Below are 22990 nucleotides of genomic sequence, written 5' to 3' on the forward strand. Positions count from 1 at the left end.
CTGCTAGATCAGCATCTTACATTAATTTTACTGTTTTATAGTCCTGTTCCTTAACACTCCGTGGCCGGTATTCAGTTGTCTTTTTCTCATAGTAAGTAGGCCCACTGGATTTAATGAACATGACAAAATTAGGTCTGTTCATTTCAATGGGTCTATTCTGAGTAAAACTTAATTGAATACTACCCTGTGTGCCTCACATGCATTATCTTTGTAATCCATACAGTGCACCTATGTACTTAGGCCAGTTATATAGGGTATCAAATAAACAGCATCATATTGTCAGATAATGCATCTGATGAAGCAGATTGCGGTCAGTGGGAGCTTAGGCAATAATAATACATTTGTTCGCTCTTTAATGTGCTACAAGGTTCTTCACTAATAAACCCTGGGGTGGAAAGAATGAGGATAGTGGTTTGTTGGATGCAGTAAGTTTATGGCCCAGTTGAGAATTGTAACATCTCCTGCCTCACGCTGTTAACCATTATGCTTGCTCTCTTGCAGGTTTTGTTTCTGTTGCACGCTCAGGACAAACACTGTATAAGTGTTAGATGGGATCTCAAAATTGCATCTGTGTGCCAGCTTTTCTACAGGCAAACTATAATGTGCAGTAGATCTTTAGGCTGCTTCTCAGGCAAAATATGCCCCCCCCAGTGGTTTCCATATTATTTGTTAACACATGCATGATACAATATAATATTAAAGCTATTTTATACACCCATTTCCTCCACAGCACTATTAAAAGACAGTGTGAGTCATACAATCATAATGATCAGCATAATTATAATATTTCAGAGCCAGACTATAATACATTCCTTCAGCCAAAGTCATAATTAGCCACTAACGGCCATGTTTTGTTTTGTTTTGTTTTTAATGTCTTTTTCAAAGCAGAAAGGAGCGGAGATCTGATATCTTGCTTACAGACACACCACAGCAGATACACCGGCTGGCACAGAGTCCCCTTACCCTGCTCCTCAGCTGATGCTTCCAGATCAGCAGAGGAATTGCCGTAGGCATTGCATTTTCCTCTCCAACACATCACTGATTTGGCTGGGACAGCTGTCTGGTTGCGGGGGGGTGGGGGGTGGGATGGGATGTCTTGGAGGCCCAGACTTGGCACCTAGGGCAATTCAGCCTCCACAACTGCTGATCCATTTATATGGATGTGTGTATTGTAGGAGGCTACTTCAAATTCCTGGGAAGTAGACACTAAGAAAAATTCCTTTGTGCATAAATGAAGGTGCAACAAAAGTAGAATTCAGAAGATTAAGTTATCTTGTCTCTCACCGTTGTTCTGAAGCTCAGGGTGGAGGGAGACAGGGAATTAAGCAGTGAACTTGCCTGATATAACAAATTATCAGGTTACAGCAGTTCCCAGTGTTGCACCATTTATGTTACTGTACTCAAAAGTTTATATCAAAATCTGCTTGGGGCTGGCACAGGGGTTGGATGGTGTTGGATGGTGTGCATAAGGCTGCAGATGGAGGATGGAGTTGGTGGAAATCCTCTCCCCTGCCCCACACCAAATGAGCAACACAATCAAAGCCATTGACCATAGGAGGAAGCAAGCACATTCATTCCTACAATTCCTTTCATTCAACAATTCCTTTCATTCATTTTACTAATGTGATAAGGCTGGATATTAGAAACATGTATGATATATAAGTGATTAGCTAATCTCATGCAAACCGAAATAGGGAAATAGGCTGTGGCAAGCCTGTAAGCTTTCACTTCCTGTGGGGGGAAAGTCCCCAAAACTCACATACCTCAGAATGATCTGTTCAGTGTCTCTCAAGCAGCGATCAGAATGGGCAACTGGATAGAAAATGAGGGACTTTCCATATTTGTCATTGTGAGTACAATAATAATTTTTAATAAGACTATTTTTCTTTCTTTCAGTGATTGCCATTGGTTTATTATCATGCAAACCTCTTCATCAATAAAAGGTGTTTTTTTTAAATATATATAAAAAATTAAAATAAAGGCATTGGGTTGTATCCAACTACATTCCACTCTGAAATTAATGTACCTCAGTGGATCTATTCTGTACGTGACCAGCATTAGATACACATCCTTAATATGATGGAAAGCAAGCATTCAGAACGAGGAGATTCATCAAAAGGCTTGCATAAGAATGTTTGGTCTGTGAAAAAACAACAACACTGAACTGAAATGTAGGAAAATATTGTAGCTTTTAAAAATATTTAGTCAGTTTAGCTTGATCGAAGGCAATCAATAAATAACAAAATATTCAATAGGAAGGGGCGGTAAACTATGTCGGGCATGGAAACCACAGCTTACAGAAGTCTTACAGAAGTTTTCCACCTTTCTGACGATGTTCTTGATGCTACCTTCCAACCAAAAATCCATTAATGTGATTAATCTAGCCATGGGTAATAGAAGCGTCTCAAAGTCTCAGAAAGTAGAACTATGTATGAACTTTTAGAATCTGTGTTGTACACGAATGAGTAGCTTTAAATACAATTTTTATGTTATTGTACAGTATTTTCTTTATGCACTTGGTTTTAAATATATGTAACCTTTGTGTATGTTCTGGAACTGAACATCACTTTAATAAAAAAATTCTTACAAAGTTGATAAATAAATGGGGGGGGGGCTACACTGCACATGAAATATATACTATCCTTAATTTGCAATTTACCACCTACATTTTAAAAAATGTTATTAAATAACAATCTCATTGTTTAATATGCACAGTGATCACATGGAACTGATAATTATCAGACTGTTTAGATTAAGTTGAACAAGAATTGATGTCAAAATTCTTGAGATGTACAAACTAGTTTAGACAAATCTTTGAAAAGTTGTGCTCGTCTCAAGTTAAAAACTGGTATGATTTATGACTGGAGAAAGGGGTATTTACCAGAACATGGAAGATTTCCTCATAACCATGGGTGTTTCAGGGCTAGTTCCACATTTAACAAGACTTCGCTAAAGTTTTCTCTGGAGAAACAAATTTCTGCATCAATAGGCTTCCTAGGGTGGCAGCAGAGTGTCCTTCCATGCCAGGAAAGTTGGCACCAGCATTTAATAACACCCTTGATGTGGCGATGCTGTGTCATTGGGCATTGTTGAAAATGCAAATGGCTACCACCACCACCACCCCGTCCCAGCTCCTAGGGCAGTTGTCAGTGCAGTTGAGATCCTAGCTGATTCGCAAGGGTATTGTGAGCATTTCCCTTTGCCAAATAATTTTAGAAAATTAATTTGATCCAGTTCTGATCATTTGTTCTGTATTTTATGTTGTTTCAATTATTTCATTGTAAGTTGCCATGATTTTTTTAAAATGAGTGGGTGGTTTATTATTATTATTATTAATAATAATAATAATAATAATAATAATAATAATAATAAAACACTCTGTTCCCTAGGAAGAACAGACTCAAATGCGTTCCAGTTTAAGTGTTCCAGTTTAAACTCTTGATATCTCAGCAACTGAAAATAAATTAAGATCATACATTTTTTTCCTTCAGATTGTGTGGCTGGCTATAAATATCTTCCTCTTCTGGTGGTACTACTTGGTATATGACCTTGGAAGGGAATACATCTATACAAGAGAACTTCTTGGGGTAAGTACTAGATGCATATTTACTGTAAAGGTAAAGGGTAAAGGGACCCCTGACCATTAGGTCCAGTCGCAGACGACTCTGGGGTTGCGGCGCTCATCTCGCTTTACTGGCCGAGGGAGCCAGCATACAAATTATGTGACCAGCATGACTAAGCCGCTTCTGGCTAACCAGAGCAGTGCATGGAAACACTGTGTATTTACTGTACACTGATGTATATTTACTGTACCTCTGTCAAAAGAATGTTAATTTATGCTGCATCTCAGGCCTCCTTAACTGGGTGTAAGTAAGCCCCATTGAATTCAATAGGACCTACTGCTGGGTTATACACAGACCCCATCTGCACTAGACATATGAAGCAGTATCATACTTATTAAAATAGCAATGGCTACCCCACCCCAACTGTAGTTGGTTTCCAGGCAACTCTGAGAATGCATGAGAAATGTGAGGAAAAATTGATTGACATGACATCATATAACCTCCCTGTAAACAAGTTGGGATAAATGACCAATAAACAGGTAATCCTAGAGCAATCGTGGTTTCAACTTGACTATTCAAAAATATAGCAGTCCGGTATGTTCCCACCCATTCACTTTTAAGCAATCATAGAAGTTCCAGTATGGCCACTTCCCTTCCTTGCTTCCATTTCCCATTTTCTTCTCTCACTTCTTGTCAGAATCAACTACCAACTCAGCTGTGACTCTCAAAAAGATGTTTGTTATTTGGAAATGACTGTGGTGATTTGGCAAGGCCTCCAGAGATCAGTTGTAGGAACGTTAGGCAAAGGTTCACCTTCATGATTCTTCTAAGATCAAATTAGATGTTGTTGGTCTAGGCAACTCTTATCAGACTCAGCTAGCATGGTCAGTGGTCAAGGATTATAGGAGTTGTAGTCTCACAATATCTGGAAGGCCACAGGTTCCCCATCCTTGGTGTGGAGACTGTATTTTTCAATTTTATCATCTTCCAAAACAGTTTTTAATTAAAAACTAAACAAAGAGAAATATCACACTTAGCATATGAAAATATTTCCTGTTCAAGTGTCTGTGCCATTACAACAGGTTTAAGTTCCCCAGTGGGACAAATATAATCCAAACAGAGAGAATAAAATTCCTTCACACGTACTCACTCATTCCAAGCTTGCAACACAAGTTTTATTTTAAACTGTGTGTGTATGTATGGGGAGAGCAGGGTTGGCCCCACTGGTAAGCAGAGTGAAGTAGCTGATTTGGGGCAATATGAAAGGAAAATTATTTATTAATTATTAATTATTATTATTATTAATTTACTCACAGTGAGAGTAACTTTTGGAATTTTATGCCTCAAGTGCCAAAAGTAACTTGGCCTGCCTTGGGTACTGTATATCTTGACTTGGGGCCTGGGTGTCAGGAGGGACATTTCTGCCTCAGGCAGCAAAATGTATTGGACTACCTCGATGGGGTGAACTTCAAGGTACATCAAAATGGAGTGCAAAGAAGAGAAGGGATTTTGGGGGGGTGCCTGGTAAGATCCCCCCTTCTGCTTAAGCATGTGCTTTTAGTTATTTCCCTTCCCATCTCAAAAGAAAGGTAACTTTTCTTTTGAGGTGAATACTGTAAGGAAATGTTTCATTCTGGGCTCACTTAAAATGAATTCACCCCACCAGTTAAGGTGGCAATTTACCAGGTAATATTCTTGCCTCCATTAGAGGTATGGAATTCACCTGTGGTAGCCAGTTGACTAGATATGTATGAGAGATCTGCTAAATCTGATCATGTAAATTAGCTTTCTATAAACCATTTTACAATAGACGATGTGTCCTTCCATTTAGTCCAATTCTTGTTTTCTTCACGTTCATATATACTGGTCTGGCATCCTTAACGTTGGTGCACCTGGAACATAAAGGTTCAGATTAGTTTTCTACCTCTCTTCCCATACATTCTTCAGATAATGCTGCTTAGTTAATTTGACTCCTGTTGCCTTACATTTTAGCCTTTCCTGGCCCTGGCTCGGGCACCTGCAGCATGCCTGAATTTCAACTGCATGCTGATCCTGCTTCCCGTCTGTAGAAATCTGCTTTCCTTCCTCAGAGGCTCCAGTGCGGTAAGATGGAGAAGTATTTTCCATTGTTAGTGATAGTAAGCAACCTACAAAATTGTGCTTGTTCAGTGCAACTTTTGTTACAATGAATGAACTATCTGTGAACATATTCACCTGATGTGTTTCTGTGATGAAAGTATGAGAACATTCAGTGTTGATTCATATTTTTTTTCTGTCCTGTTGACACAAAATGCAGGAGAGCTTTCAAAATATGTTTGTTCCCTGTCAAGAAAAACTCCAGATATTACTGCTTTTAGACAGTTGGCTTCACACACTGACAGCCAGCCAGGACAGAACGGGGGCAGGGGGGCTACAATTTTGAGAAGACCTACTCTGAGTCCTCCTGGTTAGAGGCAAAGGGGGACCCTTTAGTAAAGATTATTGAAATGGGACCTACATTTCCCATCTGCCCTGGGCCTATTACGAGCTGTGCATTGCCCTGCAGCCAGCATGCATACAAAGGGAAGCTGCAATCACACTTTGCTGGCAAGTGCACCAGCATGTTAAACATTAGCAGAAGGCAAAGGTGGCCCAATCTCCACCTGACTTTCAGTAGATTGCATCACTCAACCTTCCTGAGAAGCGGAGAGGGAGTGGTGAAGCAGCAATGAGGCTGGTGCAGTGCAAATCAGAGGTCACATGAGCCCTGCTGCCCAGTGTGCCATCACTACTGATAATAAACTTTTGAATTCACAAGTTATGTTTTTGGATGCAAATAATTTTGTTGTTTTTTAAACCAACAACTTATATTCATACCTTTAAATGTTAGTCTGTGAGAATTCTCTGTCACATTATTTTGGAATGCTAAGGGTGACCTTAAAGTCAAAAATACGAAACAGGAAAGAAAAATACATTGGACTGTTTTGATTACAGTGCTTTCCAGAAGAGTGTTGTGCTTTGATGGATCCTTCTCTTTGGCAAAAGGAATTCTCTGCCTGATAATTAGGCAGCATTTGCCTGTAACTTGCACTGTAAAGTAATAAGCACCCAGTATCTCATGGGAGTCCAGCCACTGTGGTTCTTATAGGAAATAGTATTCCTGCCTCATCACTCTTTCTTCACTTTATTCCCCCCCCAATTGTTTTGATTACTTTTGAGCTTGTTAAATCTATCATTAACCCAGGACTGACACACATAAATTAAGAAATCATATATAAGAAAGCACACATGCTCAGTTCATCAACAATTATGTCTTCATTACAAAATGATCTAACAGTAGTCAGATCAGCAAGACCATGCTAGTTGTATCAGCTACTGGTAATGCAAGCTCCACTGCCCCCCATAAGTGGGCTTCTTCATTCACTTAAGTGGTGATATCAGCTCTGCATACAGAGGAACACACTTAGCAAATTGAGGATCTGGCTACAAGAAACTACTGGATTGGATCAAATATGTCCATTCTTTATAAGATAGCATAGCAAAGAAAGAGATAGTTATGCACTGTGTGTGCTTTTTTCTGTTTTAAGCCTTCATTTTTCCAGCATCATCTTGAATTCAAAAAGACACAGTATGCATTCAACTTAACAGGGTTGCATGGAATAAGATTCTTCTTAGTTTTAGCAAAGCAGCTTCTAATACCATTGACCATAACAGCCGTATTACTCAATATCTGTCCAAGCTAAATCAGGGAACAAGGAACTTCCTTTACTGGCAGAACTATGGGGAAAATAGCTCTTTTCCCAATCTTGGGGATTAATTTCACTTCTACTTTCACAAGTAACTTTTAAATTTTCCAATAAGATTTTCTTTACTGAATGAGACAAAAGCAGAAATAATGGCTACATTAACACCAAATATCCACCCTCTCCGGTTCTCATTTGTTGCTCAGTCCTTACAATGCATCGGTTGACAAATTGTGGCAGTTCATTCAGCTCCCTGTCTGTTTGTTTACTAGATTTTGATACCACCCTTCAACAAAAGGTTCTAGGCTAGTTTACAGAGAGAAATACAAAAACCATTACATGCAAAACCATAAGATACAGTTCAGACAGTAAAACAACAAGGAATTGGCTGATATATAAAATCATAGAATCATAGTTGGAAGGGACCCAAGGATCATCTAGTCCAACTCCCTGCAATGCAGGAATCTCAATGAAAGCATCCATGACAGATGTCTATCCAACCTCTGCTTAAAAACCTCCAAGGAAAGAGAGTCCACCACCTCTTGTGGGAGTCTGTTCCACTGCCGAAGAGCTCTTACCATCAGAAAGTTTTTTCAAATGTTTAGTCAGAATCTCCTTTCTTGTAACTTGAAGCCATTGATTCGAGCCGTACCTTCCTGAGCAGGAGAAAACAAGCATGTTCCCTCCTCCATGTGATAGCCCTTAAAATATTTGAAGTTGGCTGTCATATATCCTCTCAGTCTCCTGATATATGCAAAGTTAATGGTAGTTAAAACTGTTTTCAAAGCCTGCGAGGGTCAAAATGTATTTGCCTGGCACTGTAAAGAGAAGAGAGATACCTAAGGGAGACTCTGTAGAGAGACAGTTCTATCTTGGCCACAACTGAGATAGTTCATTCCTCAGCTGCCACCAGCCTCAGACCGGGAGGCAAGGAGCCCTGGAGGATGGTCTTTGTCCATCAGCAGGTTCATATGGGAGAAGGCACTCCTTTAATGTAAACATGCACTTTAAAACAATTATCAGCTATGAGTGAAATATCAATTTGTTATGTTTCCCAGCAAGGGATGATTCTGCATTGTGATGAAAATCCCCATTGGAGCTCATTAGGAAAAAATATAATCTAATTCAAGACTGAATAATAGTGTATGAATATAGGCTTTCATTTTCTTACTTCAGTATTTGATTTTACAAAGCATCTTCTTTCAATTAAGATATAACGTCACTGGTATGTATTGGTTACTTCACTCCCCCTGCCCTGCCAAGGTGGCAGAATAATTTATTCTGAAAAGGTGGGAGTGTACTGCTTCTTCACTGTTTTTATAGTAAAATTTTGAGTCAGAGGACATGGGAACACTTGCTGGCTTCTCTGGCTTGGTGAATGCAGTTTTTTCTGAACCCCCAGCTTGGAATCTCTAATAAGCAAGCATCCTCTCTTGCAACAACTTCATCTCCATATTACATTGTTAACATACCAAGCTGGTTTTTAGCCACTTTGTTTATATTATTCTAGCAAGAAATAGCTTTGTTTATCAAATTGTACGTTCACACTTCTTTCACCAACGGGATCTCTGCTGAAGCTTGGTAGTATGCAAATAAATGTATGTAATCAGTTAAAGGCAAGTAAACAAATGGTTTGTAGCCTTTTTTCCCCAACAAGCATCTCATCATAACCTAAGCAGGCTTAGGTTAATCTCTTCACACTTCCTCTTTTCAATCGCTAGTGCTGCTCAGTACGTGTCAGAAGACAGTTGGACAGGAATCTCACATTTCACAAGCTGGTGGCCTGGGCGATTGCACTCCATACCAGTAAGTGTTCTGAAACTCTGCATTAGGAAGAAGCATTGTAGGTTTTAGTGACTCCTATGAGTGTAGCATTTTGCATGAAGAGTTCAGAAAGTGAAGGGTCAGAAGGTGAAGGAAGGTGTCAGTGGAGTTGTTTCTAGAAAATATTGGAGCTGGGAAGAAAGTAAATAATAAGGACATTTATTTATTAAGTGCTGCAAGTCACCAGAGCTTGATTTAAACCATTAAAAACATAGGAATCCAGACCCTCCATAGCTATTTCCATCACATTTAGAAATACAAAATGAAGGGGGGAGGGAGAGGGTGGGGACCCAGATACAAGCCCACTAGGCCGTACTCTCACACTTACAGTTCAGCGGGTTCAGTGCTTTAGCACTAAACTGGTAAAATCAGGAGGTTTCCCCTACCTTTGTTATGTCATATTCCCTGCACAGTAAGTGCACTTGTTCACTCTGAAAGTTCTTATTCTTACTTCCTTTCACTTCTGCCTAAGACAGACACCTGAAACTCCCACTGAATATTATTAAGTGCTGAGGTCTAATTAAAGCTGTATTGCTGACAGCTGTGGTGGGCAGCAGATGTTGGGGGTAGAGCAGAAACAGTTTAAGAACCAATGGCTGTAATCATAGGTCTGTTTATTCTGTTTTCATAACTTCTCCCTGTTAAATTCCACATGATGGACCATCACATGATGTAAAAGCCACTTATGGAACTATTTTGAAAGATAGGGCAAGTTTAGTGCTCATTTCTGTGCTACTTTCTTCCAGGGAAAAAATCTTGTTTGTAAATAGTATGGAAATAGGTGCTAAACTTGCTGGAAGTGGCTTTATGGTTGTGCAAAAACTTAAATATAATGTGGAAATGCACAGTTAGGGAAACATTGTGAAAATGGAATAAACAGCCATGTGAATGCAACCTAAGAATACCAAGGTTTGTCACTTGTACTTTTTCCAAATCTATGTTTCTGAGTGAGATGGGAGCAGAACTAAGGAGTAACACCAAATATTCTCATTCTGCCCAAATGGTCTTTGGGCTGTCCCTCAATCCTTACAGCACAGGGTTTAACTAATTAATCTGTTGAAGGGCCACAGTCAGCATCACCAGCAGTCAGGGATGGAGGAATTAAATTACAAACTCATGGAGCACATCTACTTGGTGGACAAGATAAAAGGCTGCACATTTTCTACCTGCAGTAACTGATAAGAGGAGAAAATTCTTAAAAGAGAATGCTGTGCCTTGTCAGAATTTTGAGGGGTTTTTATGCTTCCATTCATTTAAGTTTTGTATAAGTTTATTCAGATTTGCATGAATTCATTTCATCTCCTCCCATTTTACTTCTAAAAATTCATTTAAAATAGGAGCAATCTTTCCTTTTGAAATGGGCATGTCATAACATATGTCAGGAAAAATAGGTATTTGACATTGGCTGTCTTGTGGTTTATTTAGATCTGATTAAACTTCTGTTGATGTCACCTTGTGTTTGTTTAATATTGCTATAAATTTATGTTTCATGATTGTCTGATGGCCAGATACAAACAAATGAATCTGAATTGTAGCCCACAACATCTTGAGAGCAGCACTTTGGCTACCTCTGTACCACATTATTCTAACTCCTTTTGGATATGTTTTTATGTTTTTATTTTTAAGCAATCCATACAATTGCACATTTATTTAATGTTGAACGGTTGGTGGATGCTCGCACTGAAGAGCAAAGAACCCTTAAGACTGCGCTGTCTGATTTGGGGGATATTCCTGGAGACTCTTACCTGAATTTTGCACGATCTAAAGTTCCGGTAAGCAATCATATTTCTAGAGAAACAATTAATTAGTGGTGGTTGCAGAGAGATAACTTTATTTCCTTCTGCAACTACTGCTGTTCCTTTATAATGCTGTTTGCATCAGAACAGACTTGGTCACCCTGATTGATGACCATCAGGGAAACGTGACCCTGTTGGTTCTCCTTGACCTCCTAGAAGCGTTTGATACTGATGACCATGATGTTCTTCTGGAATGACTCAAGGAATGGGAGTTGGGTGTACTTTATTACACTGGTTCTGCAGGGTTGCTACCAGAAAGTAGTACTAGGAGACCATTGATCAGCACCATGGCTTGGGGACTGTGGGGTCCCACAAGGTTTCATTCTGTCTCATCTGCTAATTACCATCTATAATATGAAATCTTTGGGAGCTGTCATCCAGGCATTTTGAGCAATGTCAACAGTATTTTGGTGGCACACTGTTGTATCTTTCCTTTCCACTGGAATCATAGAATTGTAGAGTTGGAAGGGATCCAGAGGGTCTTCTAGTCAAACCCCCTTGCAATGCAGGAATCTCAATTAAAGCATCCTTGACAGATGGCCATCCAACCTCTGCTTTGAAACCTTCAAGGAAGGAGAGTCCACCACCTCTTGTGGGAGTCTGTTCCACTATCAAACAGCTCTTACAGTCAGAAATTTCTTTCTGATGTTTAGTCAGAATCTCCTTTATTGTAACTTGAATCCATTGGGTTCTAGTCTCAGGCACAGGAGAAAAGAAGCTTGCTCCACCTTCCATGTGACAGCCCTTTTGATATTTGAAGATGGCTATCATATCTTCTCTCAGTCATCTCTTTACCAGGTTAAACATACCCAATTCCTTCAACCAATCCTCATACGGCTTGGTTTCCAGACCTCAGGAGAGTCTGTGAAGATGTTGGGAAGTGTCTGGAAGCAGTGACATATGGGGCAATAACCTGGAACTGAATCCTGTTAAGATGCAAGTGTTGTGGGCATATCTGGGAATTAGATGTCTGTTCTGCACCTCCCTGAAGGAACAGGTTTGTAATCTGGGAGTAATCCTGGATTCTAAATTGTCACTTGTCAGTTTCAAGTGGCTTCAGTGGCTAGGGAGTGCTTATGCTAAGCTTAGGCTGGGTCTCCAGCTGTGGCTGTCCCCGGATAGCCTGGCCTCAGGTATCCGTACTCTAGTGACCTCCTTGCTTGGACTATGGTAATGCATGCTACATGGGGCTGCCCTTGAAGACTGTATGGGGGCTACAGCTAGTGCAGAATGCAGCTGCTAGATTGGTAAGTGGGGCAGCTCAATAGGAACATGTGTCACTGGTTCTGAAAACACCACAGTGGTTGCCAGTGCACTGGGGCCAATTCAAGGTGTTAGCATATAAAGCCCTAAATAGCATGAGACCCAAGTAGCTAAGAGAGCGCCTCCACTGATTTCAGCCATCTTGGACCCTACAGTTAGAAGGTGGGGCCTTGTTGATGGTACTGCCTCCAAGGGCTCCCCACACGGCACTGACAAATGACAAGGACATTTCAGTGGTGGGTCCCCATTTGTGGAATGCCCTCCCTGGTGAAGTGCATCTGTCACCAACGTTATTAACTTTCAGGAGGAATCTGAAAACATTCCTGTTTGCCTAGGCATCCCTGAGATTACTGGATGGGAGAATGTTTTAAAGTGTACCCATTTTCAGATATCTTAACTGTAGCTTTTTAGAATACTTTTTTATTTTAAAAGATTGTGGATATGTTTGCTGCTCTGCACTCCTTTGGGAGGAACAGCAGGAAATATATGTAATAAATAAGCATAATCAATGGTTTTTCATGTAGAACTTTATTGCCTCAGCTGTCTTGAAGAAAGAGATGCTGCACAATTCAGTGGTGAAATATTTGCTAACGTTCCCATACTTTTCTGTTCACAGAGCCCTAATGGTTGTCTCAATGTAGCATTCACAACCCTGGCCGGCCTCACTGGTGTTATCATTACACTGTGTCTAATATTAATTATCACATCATCTACTAAAACCATTCGAAGGTCATACTTTGAAGTATTTTGGTTCACCCATCATCTTTTCATTTTCTTTTTTGCTGGTCTCGTCATCCATGGAGTTGGGTAAGTATCTATTTATTTTGATACTCCACTAAATAACTAGATGGAGATGGAGATGGAGTCAGAGTACCTTTATTAGGACTAGCTAAAGATCACAGAACAACGAATTTGTTCTCAGGATTCAGTCAGAGAACTCTTCTTCCAGCTAAATGTTAACAACCAGACATAGGAGCCAACTCCTAGGGGCTAAGGTCCCTTCGGTCTCTCCTACAAAATACTTGAGGAGGGCACCTCCCCAAGTTGATGGGCATTGCCATTCAAATGGGGTGGTGTGCTGTGTCTTTTGATTGATTATGCAGGTGGGGTTTATTTGGGCCCCCCAATATTTTATTCAAGTTGGCAGATAAGGAGGATGATCAGTGCACTTACTGAGCTGAAATGAAGCAAAAGCTTTCATTGGCAACTGTCCAGTTCATCAGACATATACACATGGTTGCAGGAGATCAGAAGGAAATGAAATGCAGAAAGCACATATAGTGATCTTTATTCTGCTACTAACAGTGGCAATTCACAGGCACACAAAAAACAGTCATTGACATTCTGATACAAGTTAGACAACGCATGTAGAAAGATAAAATTATTTTTCTTGACTTAATCCACAAACGATAGAACCCCTCTGAAGTTTCTTCAGGGAGGTGGAAATGTTCCCACTGCTGGTTTTTTGATATTGCCATTCTGATTTCAGATTTGGGTCAATTTATTCTTTCGCATAGAGAATGACCTGTTTGTCATATGTAGAATGCAGAAGAGCATTTTTGGCAGATAATGGCATATATGACATTGGGAGATGAGCAAGCGAATGAACCTCTTAACTTGTGGGGGACATTATTAAGTCCCGTAATAGTGTCGCCAGAGTAGACTTGGGGATATCATTACAGGACATTATTATTATTATTATTATTATTATTATTATTATTATTATTATTTCCCTCACCCTTCATCAAAGGGTTCCAGGATGGGTTACAGCAGTTCAAAAATTCAATCTTATAAAGAAATCAAAACATATTATGATCATAGGAACAGGGTGGGCCCTGAAAACACCTGCCTCAGGTATCAAAGGCCAGGGTGGAAGGGGAATCTAATAATGTCATCCACAACCTCAGAGGTCCATTCATTTGCTCATCTTTCAGTGTTGATATATTCCATCGTCTACTACCAATGAACTTCTGCAGTCTATATTCTTCATCAATCAAAGAATGCATCCACAATGCAGATGATTTGAACTAGGATTTGTGTCTTGGAATTAACCTTCCTAAAATTACACATTACAAAAAGCAGAACATACATGCTATGCCTACAAAATAAAACTGAATATATTTTATATTATGATATGAAAGTAATTACTTTTAATTTTGGTTATTATCCATTATCAACATTGCTCATGTTTGATTTTTGCTGTTGTTCCCAGAAAAATTGTACGTAAACAGACTCCCGATAGTTTGAGTGTCCATGATCCAGATACCTGTGCCAAGAATTACACCCTCTGGGGGGAAATACCTTCATGTCCTAAACCACAGTTTTCTGGAAATCCTCCTATGGTATGATCTGTTGTTTGCTTGCTTGCTTGCTTGTTTTAAAAATCTAGGCACTGAGACCATTGAAGCTCTTAATGGGAATGTTTAGCAGTCAGATTACCACCAGAAAGGGCAAGAGTAATGTCAATAGATCAGGGCCCAGCCAGGTCAAGAATTAGTCATTCTCACACATTCAGTAAATTTGTATGTATTTACTGATGAAAAGGAAAGATATAATAGATATGCACTTTCAAGAGTAACTCTAAACATTAGATGAAGGGTGAGAACTCTCTTAACAGGAAAAGATTTTAGAAATAAGCCCATTGTGAACGAAGTAACTTTCTAAAGAGACAAAGCACTTGCAGAAGTTCTTGTGAACATTGACTGTGGTGCAATGAGCCCTCTGAGTTAATTGCTGAAACCAGTTCCTGCATGCATAATGCAACCTTATATTTATTTAACAGAATTTCATACATTCCTTCCTGTCCTTGCTTGTTAATTCTTCCTGTTCTGTTGACAGACTTGGAAATGGGTAATAGGCCCCATGATTCTATACGTCTTTGAACGGTTGGTACGGTTTTGGCGATCCCAACAAAAAGTTGTTATCACAAAGGTAAGAGTGATATAAATCAGCTTGCATGTTTCACTTCGCTTAAAGCGTTATTCATGCTGGAGTTACCATAGAGTAACTCCAGGATGATAGGAATGTCACCTAAAGTTGATACGAATGTCTCCTAAATTTCAGAATTTGTTATCTGCATTTACACAGTCAATACCTGTAGAAAAAAGAACCATTGCCCTATTATAGTTTTCATTAAAATGTACATTCAATTTATCTGAAAGTTACAGTCCTGGTGAGAGACTAGTCCCTCCAAATGTCCCTATTTTCCAGCAACGGTCCTGGATTTACAGAACACATCCCAGTTTCTGACTTGATCCCGGAATGTCCAGTTTTTCCTTAGGACGTCCCTATTTTTGTCAAAGAAATGTTCGAGGGTATGAGAGACGAAGAAAAAACTTCCCTATTGGCTAACAGGATTGTGGCATCACAAATTAGTTTCCTTAGCTATTTCTAAAAAAGTTTGCACGTATCAAAAAAGGCAGAAAGAAACCCCAGCAAAATAGCTGCAGTTTGATCAGTAATCATTGGGGAAACTACACTGTGATGTCACAGTGCTGTCAGCTAATGGAGGGCATTTTCAGTCTCCACTGTTTCCAGGCAAGCCTTAAAGTAAATTTCATTGAAAACTATAGTAGAGCAATTATTTTTGTTCCTCTACTTCCCAAGTATTTAAGTCAATGCAATGATAGAATATATATATATATATATATATATATATATATATATATATATATCCCCAAGTATTGCCTGCAGTGCAGTATTCTATTGTTGATGCTGTTTTAACTGTTAATGCTGTTGGCTGCATTTTTATATTTCTTGTCAGCTGTCCTGGAAGAAAGGGTAGGCATGAAAAATAAATAGTTGGAACCAAAGGCACTTCCAGACTTTTGCTGTTTTGTGGGTGGGGTTTGTTTGCATACTGGCAAATGTGGGTTCTTTAACTAAAGAAGATTTGCACAACAACAAAAACCCCTGGCCTTTCTGCATTTAGAAATATGCTTGAGAGGATGTCATATAGCCAAGCTGCAAATAAATCAGAATGAATTTCAAACATGCAGCTGACACCTGGACGCAACCTGATACTAATATCTGAGAGAAGAAAAAGTCCCTATTTATCCTCTGGAGAAAATGAATCCCATCTTGGGGGAAGGGCTGTAGGTCAGTGGGAGACCATCTGCTTTGCATACAGGAGGTCCCGGGTTCATTGCCTGGTAGGGCTGAGAAGCTCCTCTGTCTGAGACCCTGGAGAGCTACTACAGGTCAATGCACATCATACAGTCTGAGGGAGCCTGCTATGTTCCAGTGCTGGAAAGATGCCTCAAAATGTTACAAACCATCAATATAACTTATTTATAAATTATTTACTATATCTAATGCTCTACACTTAATCATATATTTAGCACAAGACTCGGAAAGTGTTTGTCTTAAATTCTTCATTCAGATAATTATTTTTAGAGAGTAAATGGGCTTAGGATTTTGCAACCATTTTTCACAATTCCTTCGGCAAACCCATCCTGATGACCTAATGTAAGCTCGGACCATCCCATCCTTCCGGTGTTCTGAGTGCTTTACTTCCTGCCTCCTAGGTTGTCACGCATCCTTTCCAAACCTATGAGCTCCAGATGAAGAAGAAGGGCTTCAAGATGGAAGTTGGGCAGTACATTTTTGTCCAGTGTCCTGCAGTGTCCATGCTGGAGTGGCACCCTTTCACATTGACTTCTGCCCCCGAAGAGGATTACTTCAGCATCCACATACGTGTCGTCGGGGACTGGACAGAACGCTTGTTTCAAGTCTGTGGATGTGACAAGCAAGAATTCCAGGATGCTTGGAAACTGCCCAAGTATGTGCAGAATAAACATTCTATGAAAATGTTTGCAACACTCTATGTGGATCGGCTCAAGCTGCTGATGTGCTGCAAGTAGTGGCATCACCTTCATTATAGGGAATAGCCAGTCTGTGTTTATGCTGGCCCATAAAGCTCCTAGGGACACAAAAGGTCCATAGGATGCAACACAATGGGGTGGAAGGGGATCTTGCACCGTTCCTACCAGCTGCCCACCATTGTCAGTATGGCATAATCTCCCTCATGTGGCTTAGTTACACTGTACAAGGTCAGTTAGTCCTAGTGCTGAAGTTGAGGCCTCAGACTGACTCAGGGAGATGAGCACAACAATGCCGTTGTTCTTACACCAGATTTTATAACCCGCCAGCACAGAAACCAAGCAGAGAGAGCTATCAGTTGCTAGGCTTAGTGGTCTGTTAACCTTAGATCCGCACACCACAGTCACTTTTGGTCCTTGCCTGTTCATAAAAACCAGTTTTCTAAAAAGGCACTGTTACAAGATGGGTTCACTCTGGCATAAGTGTACATGCAACCTACTCCTGTGCATGCCTTGGGCTATTTTTGTAGCTGCTCTAACTCCTAGTTCATAGGCTACTCCCTGTCTCAGCATTCATGGGCCAGGGCTACCAAGTGGAACTAGTCCCTGAACAGTGCCACTGCAAGATTGGCTTGACTCTGACCTGTGCAACTATTGGATCATTAGAGTATGCATGGTCCAGTCCCAGTTGTTGTTGTTAACTGTGTTCTCACTGTTCTAGGATAGCTGTTGATGGCCCCTTTGGCACTGCCAGTGAAGATGTATTCAGTTATGAAACCGTGGTGTTGGTTGGAGCTGGCATTGGGGTCACCCCTTTTGCATCAGTCCTCAAGTCTGTGTGGTACAAATACTGCAATGATGCCTTAAACCTAAAGCTCAAAAAGGTTTGTTCCTGACATATACCAGAGCATGTGACACTTGTTTGCTAGTGCTGAAAAGTGCATGGAAACAGAGATTGGGAAGTATATAAAGACAAGTGTTGGGCTTGATTCAGATCTTTATGTGTGAAAATAGTGCTGTGAAACACTATAAATTATTAGTTTTATGTCCGTATAAACAAATCTGGCCCCTTTCCCATTCATAAGTCCATTTCTCCACACTTCTGCATCAGCTTGCTTCTTTTTTTCAGTCTCATAAAAAATTATCAGCATTTTGGTGCACTTTTCTCCTAATACACACATTTTTGTATGTAATTTTGTCCAATGTACACTTTTTTGCAAGCAACTTTCACTAAAATTATGCATTTTCTGTTTTTACTAATTCATACATATTTACAATACTTTCCCCAAATATACATATTTTTGGGTACATTATTTGGCTGGAGGTATGGCATTGCAAAATTCAAAGACAAGTGAATTTCAAAGGACAGGTGCATTTCAGCTCATGTATGTTTTAGGTGAATTTGCATTAAAGTATGACGCTCAATCCTCTCCCTACTGTTAGTTCATGTAAATGCACTTTCACTTCTACATCCAAGCATGGAGAACTGACAGCAGAGATTAAGCAGCAGCTCTACCCCAGTCCCACTCCACAGTGGGTCCCTCTTTATATGCACACAGTGACATCCTCTATCATTTTAAATCTAATCTCTGCAATCGCAAGATCTATTGGAGCATGCCACCAGAGTGCTGTTTTGGGATGAGTATCAACATATTTATTTTTAAAATGTGTGCATATCATTTACATTCAAAAACAATCAGTGTACAAAATATTAAAACATGCCCCATACAAAAGACAGTAAATAAAATGTCATAATATCAATAAAGTAACAGAAATATGGCTGGCTACTTCCTAGTGACCAATAATATATGTTGCTGGTATATAAATGCCTTGGGAGGCATTTATAAACAAGAGTATCTTAACAGGGGTAAAAAAAATCTAGGATCATAGTTGCATAAGTAAAGGTAAAGGTACCCCTGCCCATACGGGCCAGTCTTGACAGACTCTAGGGTTGTGCGCTCATCTCACTCTAGAGGCTGGGAGCCAGTGCTGTCCGCAGACACTTCCGGGTCACGTGGCCATCGTGACGAAGCTGCTCTGGCGAACCATCACCAAAGCAGCACACGGAAACGCCATTTACCTTCCCGCTATAAAGCTGTACCTATTTATCTACTTGCACTTAAGGGTGCTTTCGAACTGCTAGGTGGGCAGGAACTGGGACCGAACAACAGGAGCTCACTCCGCCGCAGGGATTCGAACCGCCGACCATGCGATCGGCAAGTCCTAGGCGCTGAGGTTTTACCCACAGCGCCATCCGCGGCCCTCATAGTTGCATATCTGTTATCAAATACTTCAGATCATAGAATGACAGCCCCAAATGCAACTTTAACAACTATTGCAGTTCCCATTTGTCTTTCCCATAAAGCAGTAGAATTACTTAGCTAAGGCTAATTCCAGAAAAACTTATGGTGGCAAAGACCATTCTTGGTTGAGCAAGCATTTAATTAATGCTTTATAGGATCTTAATATACTATGACTGAAAGCTACGAGAGCAGCACAAAATACTTCGAAGAATGCCTACTACCCCTTGCTACCCATTGGAGTCAGGTCTGAGTTTTGCCCTCACCTTGCCTGAAGGTTATCCTTTATGCTACAGAAGAGGGGACGTCTACTGATCATAGTTGCACTGTGCACATGGAATCAGTTCATTTTGAAGGGTTTCTTCTACTTCTTCCTAGACAATGAAAGGTGGTCATTATTGTAGCCTTACAATAATACTTTACTGTTGACCAATCAGAGGTAATCCAGAGAATTACATTTATGTCTTCGGGGTTTTGGAGCGGGGGGAAAGGAAGAGAATGAAATTGCCTAACTAAACACATAATCTAAAATGCTAACCAGTTCCATCTTGTCCCTTCCAGATCTATTTTTACTGGCTCTGCAGGGACACTCACGCCTTTGAATGGTTTGCTGACCTCTTGCAATCAGTGGAGACTCAACTGCAGGAGAAGAATAATCCAGACTTTCTCAGCTACAACATTTATCTGACTGGTTGGGATGAATTTCAGGTAACTTCCTGCTGTAGTCCTTTCCAAGTAGTTAGATTCTTGTGAAGACAATGTAGTTAACAGCAATCCTTCTGCCCACACCCACCCCAAAGTAAATACCCCATGGACACACTTCTGCAAACCTTATTCTCACAGTGATGTCAGATCTAACTCCACTTTTACTGGCTGCCACATGCTTGATTCTAGTTATGAGATGCCACCACAAATATTTGAAGGGGGCATTTGCAATGACGCACCAAAAGCTGAATCGTGTATGGAATGGGAATGTGGCCTGCTTGCCTATTTGACTGGAAACCAAAATTAACTGCCTTTTCCTAACATTCATTTGTGGCACCAATGGGATTTCTTCCCCATCCCTTCAGTAATTGCAGCATGGGGTGATTTTGTTGCAATCTCAGGTGTGTAATCACAGATCTCTGCATGCAGCCCCAATAAAAATAGGGGTGGGTACACTCGCTGTTAAATAAACAAAAAGAAAAAGGGAAAAGAAACTCACATAATGAGCCAGGACACAGTTAACATGACATGCAGTTAGTTCCTGAAAAAGAGCTGCTTGACAGTAACTAAAGGAGGAAATGCATGGGCCAGATTCAAGTACCCCATTCCACTAGCAGGAAATAGTGCAAGGACTCCTAGTAGAGATTTGGGGTTTTCCAGCCTCTCCCCACTGCATGTGGCTCCACATCTCCTCTGGAGGGTTGCCTGATGGAACAATCTCCTTAGTGCTACATTGAATTCCACTCAAAGTGTACGGTTGGAAATGCAAAATATTGCAAGTCATAATAGGCCCCCCTCACTCAGTTATTCCAATTTCATATTAGTTCATCTGCTAGAGGTGTGTTGTTCCACTGTTGAACTTCACTCTGCTATTTTAGGAGTATGGTTGTGTGTGTGTGTGTGTGTGTGTGTGTGTCTGTCTGTCTCTGTTTCTGTCTCTATCTTTTATCCGTCTGTATCTCTCTCTCTCTCTCTCTCTCTCTCACACACACACACACACACACACACACACACACGACACATGCTATCACCCTCTGGACAGAACAACTATCTAATAAGGACATTCTTTGCCTTCCTTTTTTCAGGCTGCTCATTTCATGGTGCATCATGATGAAGAGAAAGATGTGATCACAGGCTTGAAACAGAAAACCTTATATGGGAGACCAAATTGGGAGAATGAGTTCAAAACAATTGCAAGTCAGCATCCAAGGTAAATTTGTTCCATAGTGCCTGCAGAATATGGCCTCACTTTTGCTGCTATACTTTATCTGATAATTTCTCTTGCTATCAGTTCCAGGGTTGGTGTTTTTCTGTGTGGACCTGAAGCCTTGGCTGACACCTTAAATAAGATGTGTATTAGCAATTCGGAAGCTGACCCACGAGGAATACATTTCATATTCAACAAAGAAAATTTTTGAACACACTCAAATGTTTGTTTGTTTGTTTCCAACGAAAAGCTACATCTTATCCTTTGTATTTGGGCACTATGGATCTTAATTTTGCTGCATTGAGCTCTTGTCTCTCTGGAATTTTTCCAAAAGTTCCACATCTGCTTGCCTTGGCTTTTGCATTCTGTATAATTTGGCAGAAACCAAATATTGCATATTAGACTGCCTTAGGTTATAATCCTATACACACTTATCTGAAAGTAAGCTCCAGTTAACTTTGTAATGAGTAGGCATTCATAGGACTGCATTGCAGGTTTTATATTTCTGTTCTCATTTATTTTATATAAATAAGATTGAATTGCAAAGAACTAGAACATTTTAAGTATTTGTCATGGTTATGTTTTAAACTTCATAAAGGTGCTCCTCAGGTCCTAGTTTCAAGAGACATTCCACTTTTGTTTTTATTATTTAACCATCACCCTTAATCATTAAAATGGAGGCATGATGTGGTGTCTAGTGTCAAACATATTGCTCAACAGAGACATTGCCTATTTTTGAAAGTGGCAAGAGTTCCACTTGACTGAAGTTTATTTTTGGCAAGCCACATAAATAAACATTCCTGCAACTTCCTTCTGTCTCTTAGCCTTCTGATTCAATGTGAACAAATTTAAATGAAAATAAACATTACGTTTCACAGATTTTCTCTCGTTTCTACATCATGGAGAAATTCTACAATGATACAAGTTTGTTATGCTTAATCCCATATTCTCTCAGGCACACCTTGTTTGACCCTACTACAGTGTGGCAGGTGATTTATGTGGTACAATCATCTCTTACTGTCAAGCATCTGCAACTGTTAATTATGTTCATGTTGCTCATGACTTATGGTTTTGTGGGTCCTGCATATGTCAAACAGGATGCTTATTATTACTCAGTTCATCTTTTACTAGGTTCTGGAGCTATCTCCCAAGAGCCTTGTCCAGTCCCACCTCCCTTTCAGCTTTTAGAGAGCAAGTGAAAAGTGACTTGTTCTTCCATACCCCAAATTTGACATGTGAGCAGGGTCACCCACCAGTCAGTCACCTGACATCACAGTGACCATCACAATGACATCAAGTGGCCTGTTCAGTTGATTGTCTGGTCTTGTGAAGCCCCTTTCAATGTGCTGCTTTGCAGAGTGCTTCATGAGGGTCTTAGCAAGATCTGACTACCAGCTACAAAGGTCACTTGATGTTATTGAACAGGGCTTTGTGGGTATCACTGATCAGTGGTGCTTGCAAATCCCCTTTTGGCTCTGCCAGATTATTATGATTTTTACATGCCACACACCTGATGTAGACAGTACATTAATATAAAAAATATATTGATGTATGTGGACAATGTTTTCCTTTAATCACCAAATAATCAAAATTACTGTATACCGTGCTTTTTTCTAAAAAAAAAGTTTAGGGGTACTCTCATTTTCCTACTCATATTGAAATACTGCCCCTCAATGAGGCCAAACTTAGGTTCACAAAATGTTTAAGGGTATGCGTATCCCTGCGTGCTCCCAGAAAAAGCACTGACTGTACACACATCAAGATTAAGAGGTAAGTCTTCCTTTATAAGC

The 22990-nt window shown here is 40.1% G+C and overlaps 1 protein-coding gene across 2 annotated transcripts; it reads left to right on the forward strand.

The window, feature by feature from the left end:
* The first annotated feature begins 1118 nt into the window (after nt 1-1118).
* On the forward strand, nt 1119-22010 carry CYBB (cytochrome b-245 beta chain). Of its 2 annotated transcripts, none has more exons than XM_081908990.1 (13): nt 1119-1849; nt 3492-3587; nt 5556-5666; nt 9007-9091; nt 10736-10881; nt 12785-12975; nt 14381-14510; nt 15007-15099; nt 16695-16948; nt 17710-17872; nt 19850-19996; nt 21079-21203; nt 21285-22010. In XM_081908990.1, exons 1-13 carry the CDS (start codon nt 1805-1807, stop codon nt 21409-21411), a joined length of 1713 nt encoding a protein of 570 aa, XP_081765116.1. In that variant the 5' UTR covers nt 1119-1804; the 3' UTR covers nt 21412-22010. The 2 variants fall into 2 exon arrangements, with proteins under 2 accessions (XP_081765116.1, XP_081765117.1); XM_081908991.1 differs by lacking the exon at nt 1119-1849 and adding an exon at nt 2056-2171.
* The last annotated feature ends 980 nt before the right edge of the window (nt 22011-22990 follow it).

The sequence above is a fragment of the Podarcis melisellensis genome (assembly GCF_964234715.1).
Source record: "Podarcis melisellensis genome assembly, chromosome: 4".
Taxonomy (NCBI): Eukaryota; Metazoa; Chordata; class Lepidosauria; order Squamata; family Lacertidae; genus Podarcis; species Podarcis melisellensis.

Excerpts from the sequence above, each read along its gene's own strand:
- CYBB (XM_081908990.1), top strand. The coding sequence starts at position 1,805 with ATGGGCAACTGGATAGAAAATGAGGGACTTTCCATATTTGTCATT. Across the intron at positions 16,949-17,709 it reads GATGCTTGGAAACTGCCCAA|GATAGCTGTTGATGGCCCCT; the intron begins GTATGTGCAGAA and ends TCACTGTTCTAG. Across the intron at positions 17,873-19,849 it reads TAAACCTAAAGCTCAAAAAG|ATCTATTTTTACTGGCTCTG; the intron begins GTTTGTTCCTGA and ends TGTCCCTTCCAG.